At 52.4% G+C, this 25,316-nt stretch overlaps 1 protein-coding gene across 3 annotated transcripts in view; it reads left to right on the top strand.

The window, feature by feature from the left end:
• Positions 1-25,316, top strand: part of LOC119971979 (potassium/sodium hyperpolarization-activated cyclic nucleotide-gated channel 1-like) — a 334,310-nt gene that overhangs the window by 53,690 nt on the left and 255,304 nt on the right. For all 3 annotated transcript variants that reach the window (XM_038808394.1, XM_038808384.1, XM_038808402.1), the window contains exon 4: positions 8,598-8,738. In XM_038808394.1, coding sequence (XP_038664322.1) covers positions 8,598-8,738 — 141 coding nt within the window. The remainder of the gene's footprint in view (positions 1-8,597; positions 8,739-25,316) is intronic.

Raw genomic sequence — 25,316 nt, 5'->3', positions numbered from 1 at the left:
GTGAGACGGGGTTAGGGGGGTAACTAGATTAGCAGACCATTGTTACATTATCACCATTACATGTTATCTCTTTTCCTGTTTTAAATAACGTTTTTTCAATGTTTTACTTACAAGTCTGGTGCTTGTAAGTCATTGGAGTAGTCAAGGATCAAAGATCTCCGGAAAATTAATGAATTATTGGTTAATTCACTTGTGTTGGGACTCCTGGGCCTGTGGGGCTGGAATTGACGTGCACTGGCCCAGGATGTCGTAACGTCTCCACTTTGCACCCTGAAGCAGATTGGTACTTCTGATGAAGCCCAAAACCAGATGTCCAAAACCAGAAACAATAGAGGACGGGGTGAAAGTCAGTGCAGAGTTGTATCCAAGAGGACTGCTATCCTGTGCCAGAAGAAGCTAAACAACCTCCATTGGGCTGCATGGGGGAGTTGGCATTGGCCCCCCTGGCATCAGCCCTGCCTGCGAACCGCCAGCCTCACCACTTCTGATGCCCCTGGATTTGCACCACACCCCCTTCCAGCACAATACCGCACCTGTGTCCCAACACAACCTGGTACTCATCTTCACACCCCAGCCATGCTCAGTGGTGGCGTCCATGCCTGACTCCTGCCATAGCCCCCCCACCCCCCCCCCCCCCCCCCAACGATGTATGAAGCATGCGGTTCATGATACCCTCTATTTATTCTCACTGGAGAAGTTTGCCCACAATAGACTGGAAAGAGTCCAGATCGAGCCTGGATGCCGGACCTCAAAGTTCCCCCCCACCTCCCCAAACGGGGAAGTGGCCCTGGAGGCTAGGGCGTGGCCGAGGACAGATCAGTCACTGACGTCGAGCTTGGCCTGCACTTCAGAGGTGATTATCTACAGGCCTCCACCCAGATGACCTGTCACACGTATGTTGTTCATGCCAGACATAATGATCCTTCCCAGCAGACCACCACAAAGAGGGCGAACCTCTAGGGGTGTACTGCAGTGCACCACCAGGGCGGTCGAGGCATTGGAGCCGCTTTTTAAGCAGTTTGATGCACTGCTCAATGACAGGCCTGGTAGCCACATGGGCCTTGTTATATCGTGTCTCCACATCAGTAACCAGCCTCTGCACTGTTTTTTTAAAACAAAATGTATTGATTATGGGATGTGGTCATCACTGGTTAGGCTAGCATTTATTGCCCATCCCTAGTTGCCCTTCAGAAGGTGCCTTCTTGACCTGCTGCAGTCATTGAGGGGTCAGTGCACCCACTCTGCTGTTAGGGAGGGAGTTCCTGGATTTTGCCCCAGTGACAGTGAAGGAACGGTGATATAACCTGCGCATCTTTGGACTGTGGAAGGAAACCTGAGTAACTGGAGGAAACCCACACAGTCACAGGGAGAACGTGCAGACTCTGCACAGACAGTGACCCGGGGTCAGGTATCGAACCTGGGACCCTGGAGCTGTGAAGCAACATTGCTAACCAATGTGCTATTGTTCTGCCCTCACTATCACCGACCTTGATGGCTCCCCTGCTCTGGGCCTCTGCCTTAAGGATCGATATGCCCGGTCCACCTCCGGGAACCCCTCATCCACCAGCTTCGCCAACATCTTTGAGACTTAGGCCATGGCACTCATTCCCTCCACCCACTCCTGCTGGCTTACAAAGCATATGTTCTGTCTGGACCAATCCTCCAGGTCATCCACCTTTATTTTCAGCTCCTTGCAGACTGCTTCCAGCATTGCCGCCTCTGCCTCCAACTCTACAATTTCATCACTGTGGTCTGCGAACGCCCTTTCCACCTTTTGGATTGTTGCACCTTGCAACTCCAGACACTTCTGCAACCGCTCCATGGCCTGTGAAGAGAGGCCAACCCTCCCTCAATCACCTTCGATCAATCCTCTTGCATCTCTAGATGATGCTGCCTAAGTTCCCCCTTAATCAACCCCATCAATTGCTCCATTGGCAATGGGGTGGTCGCGATGACGCCCCTGCCTCCATCATGCCTTCTGTAACTGTGCCATGCACACCTTCCACCTCCAACGCCATTGCATTATTCAACTTCTGTTGGATGCAGTAACCCATTGACATTTCACCTCAGACGAGAATTCAATTCCCATCACATAGTCCACACAATTTCTGACCAAAGAGCCCATTGATTGGGCAGAAAGGGTCAAAACCAAAAGCTTCAAGCAGGAGCTACCGTGTGTGCGATTGATCAGCACATGGCTGCCCTTGGAAGCCCTGTACAGTAGGAATTTTATGGTTCTTCAATAGATTGAAAATATTCACCAGGACTACTAATGTAATGAACTCCAATTGGCTTTATCGGTTGGCCAATTGGACTATGAGCTCCCTCAATGATAGCTCGTTGAGGGGGCCCATATAAGCACCTGTATAGGCTTTGTGAGCCAGTCTTAAGTTGACTGGACTGCTAGCAGCACTGTTTGTAGCTGCTCCTGTAATATCGTTATTGTAAATAAATATTGGTGTGGTGACGGAACTCCTGCCTCCCGTGGATTACTACAGTGGCGACGAGGATGGGATAGACCAGACGGAAAGGATACCCACACCCCAGCCCCGAGCAATTTCTCCAGACCCCGTCATCCAGTCGTCGGAGTCGGAGATGGACACGTTCGACGAGGCCGCCGCAACACCTCTCCCCGAGGAGGAGGAAGAACAACTTCCAAGGAGGTCGTCAAGGAAAAGACGGGCACCTATAAGGTACACCCCACCCACTTCGGAGAACGACCCGGCGGACAACACAGAGGTGACAGACCCAGACATGAGGAGCAGGAAGAAGCTCAGAGGAATGCCAGCTGGCAGGAATTCCTCGGACCTTGGGGGGGAAGGGTGTAATGAACTCCAATTGGCTTTATTGGTTGGCCAATTGGAGTATGAGCTCCCTCAATGATAGCTCATTGAGGGGGCCCATATAATCACCTGTGTAGGCTTGTGAGCCAGTCTTAAGTTGACTGGACTGCTCGCAGCACTGTTTGTAGCTGCTCCTGTAATATCGTTATTGTAAATAAATATTGGTGCGGTGACGGAACTCCTGCCTCCCGTGGATTACTACAATGCTTAAATTAGTGTGATGAATGACAGAAATTGGTACAAACTGTCCAAATTGAAAGAGTCCAGTGGGCACAACCTGCAAGATGCTTGTAATGAACTCCAATTGGCTTTATTGGCTGACCAATTGGAGTATGAGTTCCCTCAATGATAGCTCATTGAGGGGGCCCATATAATCACCTGTGTAGGCTTTGTGAGCCAGTCTTAAGTTGACTGGACTGCTCGCAGCACTGTTTGTAGCTGCTCCTGTAATATCGTTATTGTAAATAAATATTGGTGCGGTGACGGAACTCCTGCCTCCCGAGGATTACTACAACTAACCAATCCGTTGCTTCGGTTGGTCCCACTTTACTTTCTGAACTGGCATTTGTTTTTTTTGAAATAATTTTTATTGAAAAATTTTGATTTTATACAACATTGACACACCTTAGTAAAATACTGAAAATAACAATAATATTAACAATCATATACATTCGCCCCACCTCCATGAACAACACAGCATTTTAACAACAACGCAAATTAACACACTATAAAGTTACAGAATAGACACTACAATAGTGCACCCCCCCCCCCCCCCCCCCCCCAACCGGGTTGCTGCTGCTATTGACCAAGTTACCTATCTCTGAGCCAGGAAGTCCAGAAAAGGCTGCCATTGTTTATAGAACCCTTGTATTGATCCTCTCAGGGCAAATTTGACCTTTTCCAATTTTATAAAACCGGCCATGTCACTGATCCAGGTCTCCACGCTTGGGGGCCTCGCATCCTTCCACTGTAACAGAATCCTTCGGCGGGCTACTAGGGACACAAAGGCCAGGACACCGCCCTCTTTCGCCTCCTGCACTCCCGGCTCTACCGCAACTCCAAAGATCGCGAGTCCCCACCCTGGTTTGACCCTGGATCCAACCACCCTCGACACCGTCTCCGCCACCCCCTTCCAGAATTCTTCCAGTGCTGGGCCGGTCCAGAACATATGGGCGTGGTTCGCTGGACTCCCCGAACATCTGGTGCACCTATCCTCACCCCCAAAGAACTTACTCATCCTGGTCCCAGACATGTGCAGCACCTTAAATTGGATGAGACTAAGCCTCGCACATGAGGAGGAAGAGTTAACTCTCTCCAAGGCATCCGCCCAAGTCCCGTCCTCTATCTTCTCCCCGAGTTCCTCCTCCCATTTAGCCTTCAGCTCCTCCACTGATGACTCCTCCACCTCCTGCATTACCTTATAGATGTCAGACACCTTCCCCTCTCCGACCCACACCCCCGAAAGCACTCTGTCCATAGCCTCAAAATGAGGGGAAATAAATTTCGGACTGAGCTTCGGAGGAACTTCTTCGGCCGGCGGCGCATTAGTGACGTCAGCTGCGCATGCGCAGGTTGGCCGGCGCCAACCCCGCGCATGCGCGGTTGCCGTCTTCCCCTCCGCTGGCCCGCAAGACGTGGCGGCTTGATCTTGTAGGGTGGCGGAGGGGAAAGAGTGAGTCTCTTGGAGATGCCGGCCCGACGATCGGTGGGCACCGATCGCGGGCCAGTCCCCTCCCGAGCACGGCCGTGGTGCTTAATCCCCTCTCCTCTCCGCCCCCACCGGCCCCAAACTCACCTTTCGCGATATGTTCACGCCGGCAGCGACCAGGTGTGGTTGCCGCCGGCGTGAACAGGTCGGGTACGGCAGGCCGCTCGGCCCATTTGGGCCGGAGAATCGCGGGTCACCGTGAAAAACGGCGACCCGCGATTCTCCGAGCGGCGTGTCGCAAATCGCGACACGCCATTTTTGGGGGGGGAATGGGAGAATCGCGGAGGGTGCCAGAGCGGCCCTCCCGCGATTCCCCCACCCGGCCTGGGCAGCGGAGAATCGCACCCATAGCTTTTTGACGAATAAACGAAACGAATAAAGGGATATGGTGTTCGGGTGGGAAAGTGGAGCTGGGTCCACAAAAGATCAGCTATGATCTCACTGAATGGCGGAGCAGGCTCGAAGGGCCAGTTGGGCAACTTCTGCTCCTAGTTCTTATGTTGAGTATTCGGCAATCGTGGTGTCAGACCATGTCCCGCACTGGGTGGATTTACGAATGAGCAAAGGAGGGGCCCAACGCTTGCAATGGAAGCTGGATGTGGGACTGTTAGCGGAGGAAGTGGTGTGTAAGCGGGTGAGGAAGGCCGGGGGGCATGTAGAGATTAATGATATGGGGGAGGTATCGGCAGGGACGGTTTGGGAGGCACCGAAGGCAGTGGTCAGCGGGGAGTTTACTTTGATTCGGGCACACAGGGAGAAGGCGGAGCGGTTGGAGATAGAAAGGCTAGTGGAAGAAATCCATCAGGTTGACAGGAGATATGCAGAGGCCTCGGAGGAAGGGCTGTTAAAGGAACGGTAGAGGTTGCAAATCGAATTTGGGTTGTTATCCACGGGTAAGGCAGTTGAGAAAGGTGAAAGGGGCGGTATATGAGTATGGGGAGAAAGCGAGCAGGATGTTAGCGCACCAGTTGAGGAAGCAGGAGGCAGCGAGAGAGATTGGGAAAGTGAAGGACACAGGTTGGAATACGGTCTTGGACTCAGCGGGGGTGAATGGGGTGTTCAGGGAGTTTTATAGCAAATGGTATGAGTCGAACCCCCAGCTGGGTAAGAGGGGATGAGGTGGTTTCTGGGAGGGTTGGAGTTCCCGAAGGTTGATAAGGAGCTGGCGGAGGGCTTGGGGGCCCGAATTGGGCTTGTAGAAGTAGTAGCGGGGTTGGAGGCGATGCAATCATTTGGATATCCGGTACCCGGTGAAATTTTATAATACGTTCTCGGGGTGTTGGGACCGCTGTTGGTAAGGATGCAATGAAGCAAAGGAGTTGGGAGTGCTTCCCCCTACTTTGTAGCAGGTGTCGCTCTCCCTCGTTTTGATGCGGGATAAGGACCCGGGAAACTGTGGGTCATACAGACTGATCTCCCTGTTAAATGTGAATGCCGAACTATTGGCGAAGATCCTGGCCACAAGGATCGAAGACTGCATCCCAGGGGTAATAGTGGAGGACCAGACGGGGTTCGTTAAGGGCGGCATTTGGCGACCAACAAGAGGAGGTTGCTTAATATAATTATGATGCCTCCAGATGGACGTGAGATTGAGGTGGTGGTGGCCATGGATGCAGAGAAGGCCTTTGCCTGGGTGGATTGGGAATACTTATGGGAGGTCCCGGGCGGTTTGGTTTGGGCAGGGATTTGTGGACTGGGTCCGGTTGCTGTACCAGACGCTGGTGGCAAATGTGCGGACAAATCGGGTGAGATCAGATTACTTAAGGTTACATCTGGGGATGAGGCAGAGATTTCCACTTTCCCCAATGTTGTTTGCCTTGGCTACAGAGCTCTTGTCATTCTCATTGAGAGCATCGATGGTCTGGCAGGGGATAGAACAGGGTTGGGACGGGCGGGGGGGTGCTGCGGTGGAGCACAGGTCTCGCTCTATGTGGACTATCTAATTCTGTATATATCGGACTTGCTGGGGAGTTTGGAGGGACTATGGGTATATTAGAGGAATTCGGCCGGATTTCGGGATACAAATTGAATACGGGTAAGAGTGAGGTCTTTGCAATTTACGCAAGGGGGCAGGAGAAGATATTGGGTGAGGTGCCGTTCAGGGTGGTGGGAGGGAGCTTTCGATATTTGGATATCCAGGCGGCGCGGGAGTGGGAGCAGCTGCAGAAACTAAATTTGGGTCGGTTGGTAGACCAGATGAGGGGAAACATTCGGAGGTAGGACGCGCTCTTGTTGTCATTGGTGGGGCAGGTACAGACAGTGAAAATGACGGCCCTTCCAAGGTTATTGTTTGTTTTTCAGAGCCTCCCAATTTTGATCCCCAAGGCGTTCTTTAAAAAAGTGAATGCTGTGATCTTGGGAATTGTTTGGCCGGGTAAAACCCTGCGGGTGAAGAAGGTGCTGCTGGAGCAGAAGCGTGGGGGCCGCTGGCTCTTCCGAATGTCATTAACTACCACTGGGCGGCAAATATTGCGATGGTCAGGAAGTGGGTAGTGGGGGAGGGGTCAGTGTGGGAGCGGGGGGAGGCAGCATCATGTAAGGACATGTGTTTGGGGGCATTGTTAATGTCACCTCTGCCGTTCTCGTTGGCTCGGTACTCCATAAGCCCGGTAGTAGTGGCAGCCCTGAGTGTGGAGACAGCGGAGGCAGCACATGGGGTTAGAGGGACCGTCGGTGTGAGCACCGATATGTGATAACCACCGGTTTGCTCCGGGGAAGGGTTGGACGTGGGGTTTTGGAGGTGGCAGCAGGGATCGAGAGATCTGGGGATTTCTTGTTTTATGAGGGTTTCCCGAGCTTGGAGGAGGAGTTTGAGTTGCCAGGTGGGAATGGGTTCCGATATCTACAAGTGAGGGATTTTGTGCGGAGGCAGGTTTCGACCTTCCCTCACCTGCCGCACCGGGGACTGCAGGATAAGGTGGTGTCGAGAACAGGAGTAGGAGAGGGGGAGGTCTTTGAGATCTATAAGGAGCTGGTGGAATGGGAAAGAGCCCCAATAGGGGTAGTGAAGAGAAAGTGGGAAGAAGAGCTGGTGGGGAGATGAAGGCCGGGTTCTGGGAGGAGGTCCTGAGGACAGTTAATGTATCCTCGTCGTGCGCCAGGCTCAGCCTAATACAGTTTAAGGTGGCCCACAGGACAGACATGACTGTGGCCTGGATGAGCAGGTTCTTTGAGGAGGTGAAGGATAGGTGTGAGCGCTGTGCGCGGGGGGAGGGGGGTTCTGGCGAACCATGTCCATATGTTTTGGGCATGTCCGAGGCTGAGGGGTTTCTGGCAGGTGTTTGCTAACGCCATGTCAGGTTTTACAAGTGAGTGTGGTGCCGAGTCCAGAGGTGGCGATCTTTGGTGTGTCAAGACCCGGGAGCCCAAGGGGTGAGAGAGACCAACGTCCTCTGCTTCCCTGGTGGCCTGGAGGCGGATCTTAACTAGGTTGGAGGGACTCAGGACCCCCAAAGTTGGGGCTATGGGTCAGTAACATGGCTATCTTTCTCAGACTTTAGAAAATTAAAGTCGCCTTTAGGGGTTTGTTGCATGGGTTTGCCCGGAGGTGGCAGCCGTTCATCGACTTCTTTGAGAAAAATAAGCTGTCAGCAGGGGAGAGCGAGGTGGGAGGGGAGGCATGGGGGATATGAGCAAGGGCAGAATAACCAACGGAGGGGTGGCTGGGGAAGGTGGAACTATTTGTGTAAGCCATGTTGGCTGGGGTTTATGCTCCGGTGGGGGGGTTGTTGGATATATTATTTTGATTTGTTGAAATTTGATGTTGAAAATAGTTAATGCCTCAATTTTCTAAAAAAAAGGATGCCACACAATTTGTGATTGGCCAGTTGTTCTCAATGTGATGCTAGCAGCTGCACTTTAACAAAACTTTCCAAGCTAAAAGTTAAAAACATAAAGGTGCAAGAAAAAATCTAACAGCAGGAATTACAGGAACCTGTGGCCTAATATATTCTTTGTACACTATGTAACATTCATTGTTATTCTCATTGCATTATTCACATAAAAAAAAGTTTGAGTTGAATTTTAAAATGTTCCTGTCTTTAAAGTATGTAGGTGGCCTTGATGTCTCTCAAATTGGATATGCCACTTCTCGATTAGTCCGCCTCATTAAACTAACTAGAATAATGAGCTTACTACGCTTATTGCGTTTCTCAAGCCTGATGAGATATCTGCGGTACTGGAAAGAGGTAAGTGCCATTCTATGTTAAATGCTTCAAATAGTGCCTTCCATGTACCAATGTTGATGCCTGCAAGTGTTTCGTTTACACCTATGAGTTGCCAGGTCCAATGGAGATGTATTTAATATTTGAAATAGGTGTTTGAAATAGAACTAGACACGTTTACAGCACAAAAGAAGGCTATATTGTCTATGTGACTAGAATGATTCAAAACTAATGCCAGGAGGCACCATATCCTACCCTGCTCCGAATTTTTATCTGATTTTCCTCTAAAAGAAGCCAGTGCTGCTAATGAGACCACCGTAACTCAAAGCAGTGCTACCTTCTTTAAAACATCTGCATAAATTTCTCCTCGACCCAATCGCGTTTTGTGACTATTTTAAATTGATGGTGCCTTGCCAATATGGGGTTAAATGTCACTTGGTACGCAGATACATCTTGCTGTATTTTGGCCAAGAACAGTCCTGAGCTGCATAGGGTAAACAATGTGCACGAGTGCAGTTTAAATATGGTGAATGATGGTTCGATGAGGACATGGTAAGGCGATGAATTGCTGGCCGACAGAAAACATGTCGCTTATTCCGCTCTCTACTACACTGCGCCTCAAGCGGAATATTCTGCCCTGTGATCTATCTTGGGGAGAAAGTGGATTACCTCACTCACAGTTGCCCAGATCAAATTCTGTCAGAGTTTCGCCCCTTTGCAACTTTCTGCTCCCGCCTATTTACAATGCCACCTAACTTACTGTGATCAATAAACTTAGATGGACTGGTCCCTATTCCTTGAACTCATTGAATTTATAAATATAGTGAAAAGCTGAGTTGTCAGTACACATCCCAGATCTGGAACTAGTCACATCCTACCAATTTGTACCCATTATTCCTACTTTCCATTTTCTATGTCCTAACCAATTCCCTTTCCAAGCCAGCAGACAACCTCCAAATCTACATGCTCTTTTTTTTTTAACAGTTTCATTTGTGGACATTGTCGAATGTAGTTTCCCTCAAATGCATCTAAACTATTTTCTTTAACCACTTCTTCCAGTAGCGAGATCCACAATCTCACTATTCTTTGGGTAAGGAAGTTTCTTCTAAATTTCCCATTGGAATTCTTGGTGACTATCTTATATTAATAGCCTCTCATTACACACTTCCCAAAAGAGGAAATATTTTCTCTATATCCGCTTTGTTACATTACCTTTAATAATACAAATATTACTCTTTTGAACCAGCCGAGTTGTTGAAATGAGCAGTAGTCTTCTTGTAAAGATAAACTAATTTATTGAGTAATATAAATAAATATTGTGAGTTCTTTTACTTAATACTCAACTAGTAAAATAAAGAAACAACTGTAGAGATAACTAATTAAATTATACAGTACAATGCTTTGATAACAAATAACTTCTCTCTCTAGCTTTACTATGTCTGTTCTCTCTGCACTCCTGATACACACAGCCAACAGAAAGAATGGCAAAACCATTAATATAGGTCCTGATAGTGAGACCTCTAGTGTTCAATTGCCTGTACTAGCATTACATATATTGATCATGTATATTGATATACAGAGATCACTGCATCCCCTTTTTCAAACATTTTCTTGCAAATATTTAAAGAACATTTTACATTTGAAATGCAGTGGTTACATAGTACAGCAATTACTAGAATTATGTAAAAGTTCACAAATTCAGTCGATTTGATTTTCATCTTGTCGATCTTAATTTCACAGGTGATGAAGAAGTTTTAATGTTCTCGTTGCTTGTCAGATTGGAATTTAGTTGTTCAACTTGCTTTGAAATTGTGTGATGTAAGTCAAGATGAGGAAAAATCTGTGTTTGATCTTTGACTAGAAGTAGATCACGACAATTTCTTCTATAGATGTTGCCATCTGAAGTTTTAATCAGATAAGATCTGGGAGAGAATTGCCTAATGATATGAGCAATGTCAGACCAACCTCCTTCAGGAAGTCCGAATCGAACAGTATCATTTTCTATTAGAATTAACAAATCTTTTGCGTGTAGATCAAAATACAGTAGTCCCCCTTTATAACGCGGGTGTTGGGGTCCAAGACCCCAACCCGCGTTGTATCCGAGCCGCGGATATCCATGATGGGGGTTTTAAATTTATTTAAAAATCTATGCTAGCGCTTCCCATTGTGAGTCTACGGGGGGCGGGGGGAGAGGTCAGACCCCCGTAGACTCACAATGGGAAGCGCTAGCATAGATTTTTAAATAAATTTAAAACCCCCATCGTGGATCCAATTAAAATTTCAGCGGCCGGCTCACTTTGATCCGGAGAGGGAAGCTGCTCTCAGTGAAATCAGCCGGCCGCTGAAATTGACACTGCCGGCTGCTCTCTCCCTCCAATCCAACTTTTAAGTTTTAATGTTTCTGATTGGAGGGAGAGAGCAGCCGGCAGTGTCAATTTCTTTTTTTTTTCCTCCGGCTCGCCCCCTCTCCCCCCACATCCTCCAACTAGACCCCTCTCCCCCACACCCTCCGGCTCGCCCCCTCTCCCCCCCCCAACACCCTCCGGCTCGCCCCCTCTCCCCCCACACCCTCCGGTTCGCCCCCTCTCCCCCCACATCCTCCAACTAGACCCCTCTCCCCCCCACACCCTCCGGCTCGCCCCCTCTCCCCCAACACCCACTAGGCTCTGTCTCCTCCTCTCCCCCAACACCCACTGGGCTCTGTCTCCTCCTCTCCCCTCCCCCCCCCACCCCACCCACCTCACACCCTCCGGCTAGCCCCCCTCCCCCCACAATCTCCAACTAGCCCCCTCTCCCCCCACACCCTCCTGCTCGCCCCCTCTCCCCCCCCCCCCCCCACACCCTCCTGCTCTCCCCCACAGCGTCCAGCTCGCCCCCTCTCCCCCACACCCTCCGGCTCGCCCCCTCCCCAAACCCTCCGGCTCGCCCGCTCCCCCCCCCTCTCCTCCCCCGTCCCCCAACACCCGCAGTGCCCTCCTCTCTCCCCAACACCCGCAGGGCCCTCCTCTCTCCCCCAACACCCGCAGGGCCCTCCTCTCTCCCCCAACACCCGCAGGGGGGTCTCCCCCACACCCGCAGGGGGGTCTCCCCCACACCCGCAGGGGGGTCCCCCCCACACCCGCCCCCCTCCTCTCCCCCCCACAACCCCGCCCCCCCTCCTCTCCCCCCCATACCCGCCCCCCCCTCCTCTCCCCCCACACCCGCCCCCCTCCTCTCCCCCCCACACCCGCCCCCCTCCTCTCCCCCCCCACACCCGCCCCCCCCTCTTCTCCCCCCCAACACCCGCCCCCCTCTTCTCCCCCCCCAACACCCGCCCCCCTCTTCTCCCCCCCCAACACCCGCCCCCTCTTCTCCCCCCCAACACCCGCCCCCCCTCTTCTCCCCCCCAACACCCGCCCCCCCTCTTCCCCCCCAACACCCGCCCCCCCTCTTCTCCCCCCCCTTCTCCCCCCCAACACCCGCCCCCCCTCCAACACCCGCCCCCCTCCAACACCCCGCCCCCCCTCTTCTCCCCCCAAACACCCGCCCCCCCTCTTCTCCCCCCCTCTTCTCCCCCTCTTCTCCCCCCCTCTTCTCCCCCCTCTTCTCCCCCCTCTTCTCCCCCCCTCTTCTCCCCCCCTCTTCTCCCCCCCTCTTCTCCCCCCCCTTCTCCCCCCCTCTTCTCCCCCCTCTTCTCCCCCCCTCTTCTCCCCCCTCTTCTCCCCCCTCTTCTCCCCCCCTTCTCTCCCCCCCTCTTCTCCCCCCTCTTCTCCCCCCCCTCTTCTCCCCCCCTCTTCTCCCCCCTCTCTTCTTCCCCCCTCTTCTCCCCCCCTCTTCTCCCCCCCCCTCTTCTCCCCCCCCCTCTTCTCCCCCCCCTAACACCCGCCCCCCCTCGGCAGTGTCAATTTCAGCGGCCAGCTGATTGTTTCAGTGAGAGAGCAGCTTCCCTCTCCGGATCAAAGTGAGCCGGCCGCTGAAATTGACACTGCCCGCTGCTCTCTCCCTCCAATCCAACTTTTAAGTTTTAATGTTTCTGATTGGAGGGAGAGAGCAGCGGGCAGTGTCAATTTCAGCGGCCGGCTCACTTTGATTCGGAGAGAGAAGCTGCTCTCTCACTGAAATAATCAGCCGGCCGCTGAAATTGACACTGCCGGCTGCTCTCTCCCTCCAATCAGAAACATTAAAACTTAAAAGTTGGATTGGAGGGAGAGAGCAGCCGGCAGTGTCAATTTCAGCGGCCGGCTGATTATTTCAGTGAGAGCAGCTTCCTTCTCCGGATCAAAGTGAGCCGGCCGCTGAAATTGACACAACTGACAGTTGGGGTCCATAAGCCCCCCCGCGGTATATCGCGAACCGCGGTATTGCGGAGCGCGGTATAACCGGGGACTACTGTACAGTTTTTGTTTCTGTCTCTGTTGTTGAAGTTTCTTCACAGTAAGATGTTTTCAGGATCAGGAATGTGTAGCTGAGGTAGAGTTGTTCTTATGTTCCTGTTATATAACATCTTTTGTCAGGATTATCTCCAACTCAGATGTTATATAACAGGAACATAAGAACAACTCTACCTCAGCTACACATTGTTGAAAATTCTTTCCACTCCTAACTTGAAAAACATGGGCCATTGTGAGACATGACGGTATGAGGAATACCATGCCTATCAAATATTTCTCTCCATGCTATGATTACAGTATTGGATGTAACTTCCATTTCAGATGTGACTTCCTAATGCTTTGGTATTGGGTAGTGTTCTCTTCTAATATTACGATTGAGATCTTTTGGATCCATACAGATTCTAATGTCACCCGTTGTTTTTTTGACACAGACTAGGGAGCTAACCCAATCAGCCAGTTAGGTCAGACTTCAATCTGTCTCTGAGAGGAGCAGGTACACGCCTGGGTGGATGTATCACAGGCTTGGCATCTTTTTTCAAAAGTATTTTGTACTTGTATGATAGTGTACCCATGCCTTCAAATACATCAGTATTGCAGTAAAAGTTGCTGGATATCTTCTGTAAGTGTAGCTGATTCATAGGTATTAAGGAAAATTCTTTGAATGAGCTACAAATCCTTACAGGTTTGAGCACCCAATAATGAAGAACAATTGCCATCCACTATCTCGAATCTGATTTGTTTGTGAATGTCCCGATTGGTGGCACTCAAATAATACAATCCATGTGAGAAAATTGGATTGCCATTATAATCTTTTAAAGAATACTCTGGAGGAATTATGTCATGGTGACTTTTAATCACAGAAACATTTTTGGAATTAAGAATATTCGCTGAAGCACCTGTATCTAATTTGAATGAAATTGGAGCATTATTAATATGGACAGTAGTCATCCATTCGTTGCTGACGACGTTGACTTCTTAATATTTTGTTGCTTGAAGATTCTTTTTATTTTCATGTAGAGCTTTTTGTGTTGCTTGAAGATCCTTTTTGCTTGCTTGCAGAGTAGTCTGTGTAGATGCCTCAAGCACTCCAACGAAGAAGGTATTTTCTAATGAGAAAATATCATCATCTTGTGGGAAATCTTGTTGAGTGTTGATTTGTTCATCTTTGTCAACAGCCCTCACATTGTACTTCTTTTTATGTGCAGGAGGAGGATAACTTGCAGATGATTGACACTGAGAAGCGTAATGGTTTAGCTTGGAACATCTCAGACAGTGTTTTCCATAAGCAGGATGTTGTCCCTTTAAGTGGGCGTTGCCACACCTATGGCACGTCATCACGTTGTCGTCGTGACGGATTTTTGATGTTTGCGCATGCACAGACCTCTTTTGCGACGTCTCGCATTTCTGAGCGTAGTGCACATGTCCTGTGCTTGAGAATGTGTGTGTTGGGTAGCTGCTGTTCTGAACAGTCTTCTGTGCTGCCTGCGACACCATTTTTTTTTTTTTGCCTTGTGGAATACTTTTGCGTCTTTTTCCTTGGGATAAAATTCTAAATGCTGACTTTTGGTCTGTTCACTGGAGATGCATTTCTCTATCGCAATTTTCAGCGTTAAATCGTTTTGCCGAATTAAAGCTTCTTGCACAGTATCATTAGTAATTCTGTAAACAATTTGATCTCTTACAAGAGAATCATGAAGATCCGCATAGTTGAATTTTTGAGCTGAGAGTTTGAGATCTGTAATGAAGTTATTCACCGGTTCACCAACTTTTTGAACATACTTATGAAACCTGAATCTTTCTAAAATTCATTAGTTTGCATCTTGCAATGGTCATCGAATTTCGCAATAATTTGTTCAAACTTTGACTTATCTTCAGTAGAAGCAAAATTAAATACATTATGTATTTCAATTGCTTGCTGTCCTGCTGGGGACAAATCGATTTGTCTTGCATCAGACACAGCATTTAAATCACTAGCTTCCAGATAGAATTTAAAGTTCAGATTACTGATGGTCTTTAGATGTCTTGGAGCATGCACTTGGTCCATCGATAATCTGTTTTTGCCGAGGATTCCGAAGTTGCGATGATTTCTCCAGTCGAATAGTTGATTCCGATTTTTCTTCAAATTTCTTTACTAGTCTTTCTTAAAAGCCTAATTTAACCTGGTACCATGTTATATTAATGAGTAGTAATCTTCTTGTAAAGATAAACTAATTTATTGAGTAGTATAAATAAATATTGAGAGTTCTTTTACTTAACACTCAACTAGTAAAATAAAGAAACAATTGGAGCGATAACTAAATAAATTATACAATCTAATGTTTTGATAAACAATAACCTCTCTCTAGCTTTACTGTGTCTGTTCTCTCTGCATTCCTGATACACACAGCCAACAGAAAGAGTGGCAAAACCATTAATATAGGCCCTGATAGTGAGACCTCTAGTGTTCAATTGCCTGTACTAGCATTACATATATTGATCATGTATATTGAGATACAAAGATCACTACACACCTTATCAAAACCTTTCATATCTTTAAACGTTTAGGTCATACTTCAGCCTGTTTTTTAAAGGGAAGAGACCTACTCTGTCAATCCTTTCCTGAAATGTATACCCATAAATTTCAAGTATCATCCTTGTAAATATTCTCTGCATCCTCGCAATCGTCTCTATAAATTATCTTTTAATAATATTGCAACCAGACAAACATGCAATACTCTAAATGCAGTCTTGTTGGTTTGATACAGGTTTCACCTAACTTTCTTAGAAATAAATCCTAGGTCTTGCATTGCTTTTTTTAATTGCCTTGCAAACTAGTGGCATAACATTTTGTGCTTGACGTATCTGTACTCTGAAATCCCTTTGTTTGTCCAACCATAGATAGATACACACCTTCTAAGCAATGTGGCCCTCCCTATTTTTCTTACCAAAGTGTACTACCTCACATGCATCTGTGTTTAACTTCATTTGCCAATTACTTACCTGTTTTGTGCATTTATTAATGTTTTCCTTTAAATTGTAGCAGTACTCCTTATTATTTCCGCCAATCTGGTGTCATCCATGAATTTAAAAATTGGCCCATATATGTATCCCCAAGTTGTGCTACAGAACCCCTTGGAAGTCCCAATGCAATGGCTCCAATGGACTTGCCCGGGGAATGCCATTCTATGGGGTAGCGCCTCACTTTAGATATCTGGGGGTGAAGGTGGCTGGGGATTGGGCAGGCCTTCAGAAATTCAATTTCACTAGCTTGGTGGGGAGGGTGAAGGCTGATTTGTTGAGGTGGGTTAATCTTCCTCTGTCATTGGCGGGCCTGGTACAGGCAGTAAAGATGAATATTTTATCATAATTCTTCTTTTTGTTTCAGTGCATGGTCTTTTTGTCCCAAACGTTTTTTAAGGGGCTGGATAGACTGATCTCTTTATTTGTCTGGATGGGGAAGGGAGACTGCAGAGTGGACAGTAGTTGGGAGGGGGGCGGCGTTTGTGGGTGAGACTGGAGGGACATTTAGTGGTTTAGTGTTTGTGGTGAATTCATACTGTATTGTAATTCACACTGTATTGCATTGCATTGTAATATCTCCTTGTGGGCTCTGTATGTGAGCCATTGCGCGGCTCTGCCCATAGGGGGAGATGAGGAGCTTCTACTGGGCTCCACCCTTGGCTCCGCCCATGGCTCCGCCCATGGCCCCTCCCACTACCGGAAGTATAAAGTGCTGTAGCCGTGAGCCTGCCCTCAGTTCTTCTGGTCGCAGGCAGGCTCAGTTGTAAGACTATTAAAACCACAGTTTACTTCCAATCGTGTCTCTAGTGAATTGATGGTCACATCAATTTAATAGTCTTAGAAAACTTGAAGAAAACTACTATGGAATCAGCCCTCAAACCTGACCGACTAGAACTCGACCCGCAGGCTGCAGAGGCGAAGGAAATCTTCTAACACTGGCTTCGATGTTTCAAGGCCTACCTGGCTGAATCAAGCACATCCGAGACTACAGAGGAGCAGAAACTCAGCCCACTGCACGCACGGGTGAGCCATTGTATCTCTACGCAACTCAATTGTGCCACTTCATATACGGAGGCACTGGCTATGCTCGACCGATTGTACGTGCGGCCGATTAACAAGGTCTACGCGCGGCACATTTTCACGACCCGCCGCCAGCGCCCCGCAGAGTGTCTGGAAGACTTCCTGCGTGACTTAAAAGTCCTTGCTCGGGACTGCAATTTTCAGGCTGTAACGGCCTCCCAACATATGGAACTCGCTGTCCGTGATGTATACGTTGCAGGGCTCAGGCCTAACTATGTGCGCCAGCGAGTACTTGAAAAAGGGACCCAGAACTTGGAGGACACTGTAGAGTTGGCAACGACTGTGGCGGTCACATTCCGCAGTCTGAACTCCTTCCCCATGGACCAAGCGACTCCATCGTGGGCCCCCGACCAGCGACTGCCCCAGGCCTGCGCCGCGCGGCCACCCACCCACTATGGAGCGCCAGTGTGCCATTTTTGTGCCCAGCCTCAACACCCACGGCAGCACTGCCCGGCCCGCAACGCGACCTGCAGCAGCCCAGAGCACTCGCCTCCCAAACTCGCAGGCCCGCAGACCCCATAATGCTGCAGCATGTCTGCCGACTCCGCCTCCGCCCGATACATGCGACTCATGGGGCTGCCATCTTGGAAATCCTCACCCACGCGGCCGGCCATGTGCGAGTCATGGGGGCCGCCATCTTGGACGCCATCTTCCTCGCCGCCCGCCACTTGTGATCCACGGGGGCGGCCATCTTGGACGCCATCTTCTTCATCACCCGCCACGTGCGATCAACCAAACTGAACCTCGACGACTACGACCTCAGCGGACAGTCATCACGGCGCCACTCTAGCACTGCTGATCGAACCGCCCACTACCCGTAACTCAACGCGGTCACGCTGGACCAGTCACGTCCAAAGCACCTCCAGAGCTCGATGATGTCCGTTAAAATTAATGGGTACAGGACACCATGCCTCTTCGACTCCGGAAGCACCGAGAGCATCGTTCATCCTGACCTGGTAAGACGCTGTTTGCTCCCTATCTTCCCTGCACGGCAAACTATCTCCCTCGCCTTGGGCTCGCACTCAGTCCACACACAAGGGCGCACCGTCGCGACCTTAACGATTCAGGGCGCCAGCTACTCTAATTTCCAGCTGTACGTACTCCCCGACCTCTGCGCCCTACTCTTACGCGGGCTCGACTTTCAATGTAACCTCAAGAGCCTCACACTCAGCTTCGGCGGACCCCTACCTCCACTCACTATCTGCAGTCTGGCGACTCTGAAAATCGACCCCCCTCCACTCTTCGCTAATCTCACTGCTAACTGCAAATCCGTAGCCACTTGTAGCAGGCGGTATAGCCTGCAGGACAGGGTATTTATTAGAGCCGAAGTCCAGCGGCTCCTACGTGAGGGAGTCATAGAGGCCAGTAACAGCACCTGGAGAGCTCAGATGGTGGTCGTCAAGACCGGGGAAAAGTTCCGGATGGTGGTTGATAACAGCCAAACCATTAACCGGTTCATGCACCTCGATGCGTTCCCCCACCCCAGGATTGCAGACATGGTCAATCAGATCGCCCAGTACCGCATATTCTCCACGGTGGATCTGAAGTCTGCTTACCACCAGCTCCCAATCCGCCCGGAGGACTGCCTCTACACGGCGTTTGAGGCAGACGGCCGCCTCTTCCACTTCCTCTGGGTCCCCTTTGGCGTCACGAATGGGGTCTCGGTGTTCCAACGAACAATGGACCGAATGGTGGACCAGTACGGGCTGCGGGCCCCGTTTCCGTACTTGGACAATGTCACCATCTGCGGCCATGATCAGCAGGACCACGACGCCAACCTCCACCGATTTCTCCAAACCGCCCAGAAACTCAATCTCACTTATAATACGGAGAAATGCGTTTTCCGCACTACCAGACTAGCCATCCTCGGCTATGTCGTGGAAAACGGAGTCCTGGGCCCCGACCCGGACCTCGCCCTCATTGTCCCAGGGCCCTCAAGAGGTGCCTGGGATTCTTCTCTATTTACGCCCAGTGGGTCCCCCAGTATGTGGACAAATCCCGCCCACTTTTTAAGGCCGCACTCTTCCCCCTGTCAGCTGAGGCCCGCGAGGCCTTCAACTGCATCAAGGAGGATATCGCCAAAGCCGCCATGCGGGCGGTGGATGAATCCGTCTCCTTTCAGGTGGAGAGCGACGCCTCAGAGGTCGCTCTCGCCGCCACTCTGAATCAGGCAGGGAGACCAGTCGCCTTCTTCTCCCGAACCCTCTCCGCTTCGGAACTTCGACACTCTTCAGTCGAAAAGGAAGCTCAAGCCATTGTGGAAGCCGTACGGCACTGGAGGCACTACCTCGCAGGTAGGAGGTTTACCCTCATCACCGACCAAAGATTGGTTGCCTTCATGTTCGACAACTCGCAAAGGGGCAAAATTAAAAATGATAAAATCTTGCGGCGGAGGATCGAACTCTCCACCTATAATTACAATATATATCGACCGGGGAAGCTCAACGAGCCCCCAGAAGCCCTGTACAGTGGCACGTGCACCAGCGCGCAAGACGACCGCTGCCACCCGGGGGTCACCCGGCACGCCCACTACGTCAAAGCCCGAAATCTGCCTTTCTCCACCGAGGAGGTTAAAGCTATCACCATGGATTGGCCGATCTGCGTGGAGTGCAAACGCACTTCTATAGACCAGACAAGACCCACCTGGTAAAGGCTTCCCGGCCGTTTGAACGCTTGAGCATGTATTTCAAAGGGTCACTCCCCTCGACCAATCGAAATGTGTACTTTCTTAATGTCATCGACGAATTCTCCCACTTCCCCTTTGCTATCCTGTGCCCCGATATGACCTCCCACACAGTCATCAGAGCCCTGCACAGTGTCTTCATGTCTTCACCCTGTTCGGTTTCCCCAGCCTCATACACAGAGACAGGGGTTCGTCCTTCATGAGCGACTAGCTGCGTCAGTACCTGCTCGACAAGGGCATCGCCTCGAGCAGGACTCCAGCTACAACCCCAGGGGGTACGGGCAGGTGGAGAGGGAGAACGCGACGGTCTGGAAGACTGTCCTACTGACCCTCCAGTCCAGGAATCTCCCGATCTCCCATTGGCAGGAGGTCCTCCCCGACACGATCCATGCAATTAGGTCCCTCTTATGCACCGCCACCAACCAGACCCCTCACGAACGACTATTTGCTTTCTCTAGGGCCACTACCACGGGGGCTTCGCTCCCATCATGGTTGAGGACACCGGGCCCGGTTCTCTTCCGGAAGCATGTCCGGACACACAAAACGGACCCGCTAGTAGAGAGAGTGCTACTGCTTCATTCGAACCCCCATATTTATTGAATACCCGACGGCCGTCAGGACACCGTTTCCCTCTGGGACCTGGCGCCTGCAGGATCCAGCACCACCCCCACCACCGCCGAGGTACCCCTCACACTACACCTCACCCAACCCCCCACGCCCTGCGTCCCTGCGCCTATAGGTACCCTGCCCATACTCGGCGCCCCCTCACCTATAGGTTTCCTGCGCCCCCCGGCACCCGTCGCACCGGTCAGGAATGAAGCTCAGGCCAAAGCACCCCTGGAGTCCACCCTCATACCCACACACATACCCAGCCACCTGAAGAGGCTGCCACCCCGGTGCTCCGCCGATCCCAAAGGACGACTCGGCCACCGGACCGGCTCAACTTGTAGACCCGTCACCCCCGCCGGACTTCATTTTTTAACAGGGGGTGAATGTGGTGAATTCATACTGTATTGTAATTCACACTGTATTGCATTGCATTGTATTATGTCCTTGTGGGCTCTGTATGTGAGCCGTTGCGGGGCTCTGCCCATAGGGGGAGATGAGGAGCTTGTACTGGGCTCCACCCGTGGCTCCGCCCATGGCTCCGCCCATGGCCCCTCCCACTTCCGGAAGTATAAAGTGCTGTAGCCGTGAGCCTGCCCTCAGTTCTTCTGGTCGCAGGCAGGCTCAGTTGTAAGACTATTAAAACCACAGTTTACTTCCAATCGTGTCTCTAGTGAATTGATGGTCACATCAGTGTTGCGGCCACTGGCAACGGTGATGATAGCCTGATGCACGATCAATTGCACGAAAGACTCAGATCTGAACTGTGCCCTGCACCCGTGTCAACTTACTCAGTGTCTATCTTTCTGGCCTCAGGCCTTATCACTATGCCTACGTGGTTCCCCAGACGGCTCAGCAGCAGTGGGAGGTGGACTGCTGAGACTCCTGCCCTGTACCAGTGGTTGGCACATGTTTCCTGGCACGACTCGGCCTGGATTTGGCTGGCCATTTCTCTGGCTCTGCCCGCTGCCCACCGGATGCACCAGGGAATATGTGGGTGTGGGGGTGTGTGTGGGTTTGTGGGGGGGGGGGGGGGCAGGGACCCTGCGTGTATCTGTGTGGGGGGGGCGAGGAGTCTGAGGGTGGTGCGGTGTTCTAGGACCTCCCCCAAAGGAGTCACCAGTACGATCCCCAGCTCCTCCTCCTGTCTCAGGGTGCCCAGTAGCCCCCGAGCTTCTCCATGGGAAGGGAGGTTAGAGCGGAGCCCTCCCCTGAGGCTCCCCCGCCACCTGCCGCTGCCTATCCTGGTATCCCGCTGTGGCATCGACAAGGGTCTGGACGTTTAGTGGCTATGGAGCCCAGGGAGTGGGCCATCCCTGACTGGTACTGCGCCATCTCCCTCTGGGTCTGTGCGACGACGGCCAGCGCTTCGGAAATGGCGCGGATTCTCTCAGCCATGGCCTGCTGGGACTGGGCCATGGCTGCTGGGACTGGGCCATGGCCTGCTGGGACTGGGCCATGGCTGCTGGGACTGGGCCATGGCCTGCTTCGGCTGGGCCATGGCCTGCTGGGACTGGGCCATGGCCTGCTGGGACTGGGCCATGGCCTGCTGAGACTGAGCCATGCCCTCCTGGGACTGAGCCACAGTGAGGAATATCGCCACAATCTGCACATGGCTCTGGCATATGGCTGCCTGTGAGTGGGCAGCCATGTCCTGGGCCACGGCCCCCACATGCACAGAAAGCCCCACGCCTTGCATAACCTGACCTATGTCCGACACCGTCGCCCCCATTGCCTCCACCGCGGACGCCACCCGTGCAATTTTGGCCTGGGTGCATGACTGGCACCACTCCCTGTTCCTGCATGTGCTGCAAGCCGGCCGTCATCCCCTTGTCCGGTCCCTGCGTCGCTGACTGCGTCGCATCTGTGGGTGGGAGTAGAGATTCCAGGAACCAGGACCCGTCTGGGCGGCAGCTGGTTGCTGGGGCCGGGCTGCCCTCCGACCTTCCGGCCCCTCAGCTGCTCCTACCTCCATCTGCTGAACTGGAATGGCTGTGTGGTGCAAACCAGTATGTGTCCCAGGAGCCTCCTCACTAAAGATCCCAACCGAGGCGATAGTCTCTGCGATGGTGGAGGATGTGGGTGATAGCAGTGCCGGCAAGTCTACTACAGTGTCGTCATCGAACCCAAAGTCCATCGTCTCCTGTGTCCTGTAGCTGTCCGTTGGATCTCTGTGTGTCCCTTCCCTGCGTGTCCGTCCCCTTTATGTCCGTCCCAAGTGTATCTGTCCCCCATGTCGATGTGTGCTGTGTTGCCGTCCTCTGTTTGATTGTGTGCTTTGTGTCCCTCGTCTCTGTTTCCGCCCCCGTGTAGACGTGTCCTGTGCAGAAGTGTCCGCCACACACGTGTCCGCCGCAGGGCTGTTGAGATGGCTGGCCTCCCCGTCGGTGCTCGTGTCCCTGGATGGGCCCAGAACATCGCCGGCTCGTCAGACCAACGGGCGGAGTTAAGGGGGGAGGGGGGTTGTGGTACAACCCCCCAGTATGCCTGCGTAGCGCATCACGACGGCCGACAAGATAGTCTCCCTCCAGGACCTGGCACCCGCTGGAACCCCTATGACCATCACCTACCCCCCCAACCTACACCAAACAATGCACCCACCCCTACATTGTCTCTCCCCCCCCCCCCTCCCCCCCCTGCACCCCTTCCCCCCATCGCCGATCTACAGGGGTGAAGCTCCAGAAGACACGCTCCCGGAGTCCACACCCGTGCCGGCATCGATGAGTTCAACGCCTGTGCCCGCACTGACGAGTTCAACACCCGTGCCCGCAGCGAAACCAGAGCTCAGGTGATCGCAGCGCACGATCAGGGCACCGGACAGACTCAACCTGTGAGCCACATCACCCCTGCTGGAATTAAGGGCTTGATTCTCCGAAACCGGGAGAAATCGTGAGGTTGGCGTCAAAAATGGGCGGGTTTGACGCCAGCCTCCGCCCCCCCCCCCCCGACCGGGAACCGATTCTGGTCCTCGGTCGGGGCTAGCATGCCGCGGCCGTGAACTCTGGCATCGCGGGCTTAACGAATTTCGTTAAGCCCGCTTCCCAGAGTTTGCGACGGCTGACGCGTCACATGACGTCAGCCGCGCATGTGCGGATTGGAAGACTCCAACCCGCGCATGCGCGGATGACGTCATCACGCATTTGCGCGAAACCCGCGCATGCGCGGGCCGGGATGCCCCTCAGCCGCCCCGCGAATGGATACAGCGGGGCGGCGGAAGGATAAAGAGTGCGCGGGGTAAGTACCCGCTGCCCGCGATCGGTGCCCACCGATCGCGGGCCCATGGCACCCTTGGCACGGCCGTGGTACTGCCGTGCCAATCGGTGCCATGGTTCCCCAGATCGCGACTTTACGGCCGTTTTTACGAACGGTCAGACCAGGTGTGTTTGACGTTCCTAAAAACGGTCGTAAAGGGCTTGGACTTTGGCCCATCGGCCAGCTGAGAATCGCTGCTCGCCGTAAAAAAACGGCGGGCAGCGATTCGTGTCGGGAGGCGGGCGTAGGGGGGGGGGAGAATAGCGGGAGGGTGTCAGACCAGCGTGGCCGTAAAAATTTACGACCCCCGCTATTCTCTGCCCCGTCATGAGTGCGGAGAATCGCCCCCTAAATTTTTTTAACAGGGAGTGAATGTGGTGAATGTATTATGGCAGCCATTTACCACTGTATTGCATTGTACTATGGTGCCACCTATGGACCACTGTATTGTATTACACCGCATTGTATCATGTTGGTGCCCTTGTAGGCTCCGCCCCTTTGGGGGAGGTATATAGAGCTGCTGCCCTGTAGGAGGCTCTCAGTGCAGAGCAGTCGCAGGCAGTTCCAGCTGATTAAAACCACTGTTCACTTCAACTCACTTGGGCAGTGTCGCGTAGTGTCCATGTGTGTGTGGGAGGGACATTGCCCATGGGTGAGGGGTATGGGAGTTCTACAAACTCACTTGGAGATTGGGGCGCTCTTTCAAAATGGCGGCGATCCTGGAGTTCAGCTCCCCAGTGTTAAAAAAATTCTGTATAAGATTCTTCCACCCCGCCTGTCGCAAGAACGCCATGGGTGAGACGCGGACTATGGAGAACTCCACTAACCTGGGGCGGCATTCTCCCCTACCCGGCGTGACGGAGGGTCCCGGAGTAGGGGAGTGGCGCCAACCAATCGGGTCGGGCCTCCCCACCTTTGGGGGCCAGTCCCACGCCGGAGCGGTTGGCACCAGAAGACCGGTGCAAAAAACCGGCGCCCCCGGCAGCGGGGCTGGCCAAAAGGCTTTCGCCGGTCCGCGCATGCGCCGGCAGTGACGTCAGCGGCAGCTGGCCGCTAACGTCACTGCCGGCTCATGCGCGACGTGGGGTTCACTTCCGCTTCCGCCATGGCGGAGGCCGTGGCAGCCGCGGAAGAAAATAGTGCAGCCAGGGCACTGGCCCGGAGTCTGAGCGGGGGGCCCCCAATCGCGGGCCAGGCCACCGTGGGGGCACCCCCCGGGGTTCGATCGCGCCCCCGCCCCCCCAGGGCCCCGGGGGCTTGCTCGCGCCGCTGAGCCCGCCGTTCCAGAGGCGGCGGGAGAGGCCTCCCAGCGGCGGGACTTCGGCCCATCCGGGCCGGAGAATCACCGCAGGGGCCTCTCCGATCGGAGTGGCAAGATTCCGCCGTCGCCACTTCCCGAGTGGCGGAGAATCTCTGCCACGGCGGGGGCGGGAGTTTAGGCGTCCCCAGGCGATTCTCCGACCCTGCTCGTGTGGGTTTCTCCGGTCTCTGGGTGGGTGTGCCTGGAGAATCCCACCCTCGAAGTGTGGGCTAAACCAGTGAGAAACTCCCCAGGGTCAAAAAAAGTGACAAAGTGTCATTGAATAGCGGTGGGGAACTCACCAGCAAATT

This window comes from Scyliorhinus canicula, chromosome 1 (genome assembly GCF_902713615.1).
Source record: "Scyliorhinus canicula chromosome 1, sScyCan1.1, whole genome shotgun sequence".
Lineage (NCBI taxonomy): Eukaryota > Metazoa > Chordata > Chondrichthyes > Carcharhiniformes > Scyliorhinidae > Scyliorhinus > Scyliorhinus canicula.
Note: the sequence above shows the minus strand (reverse complement) of the source record. Positions and strands in the feature narration are given on the sequence as shown.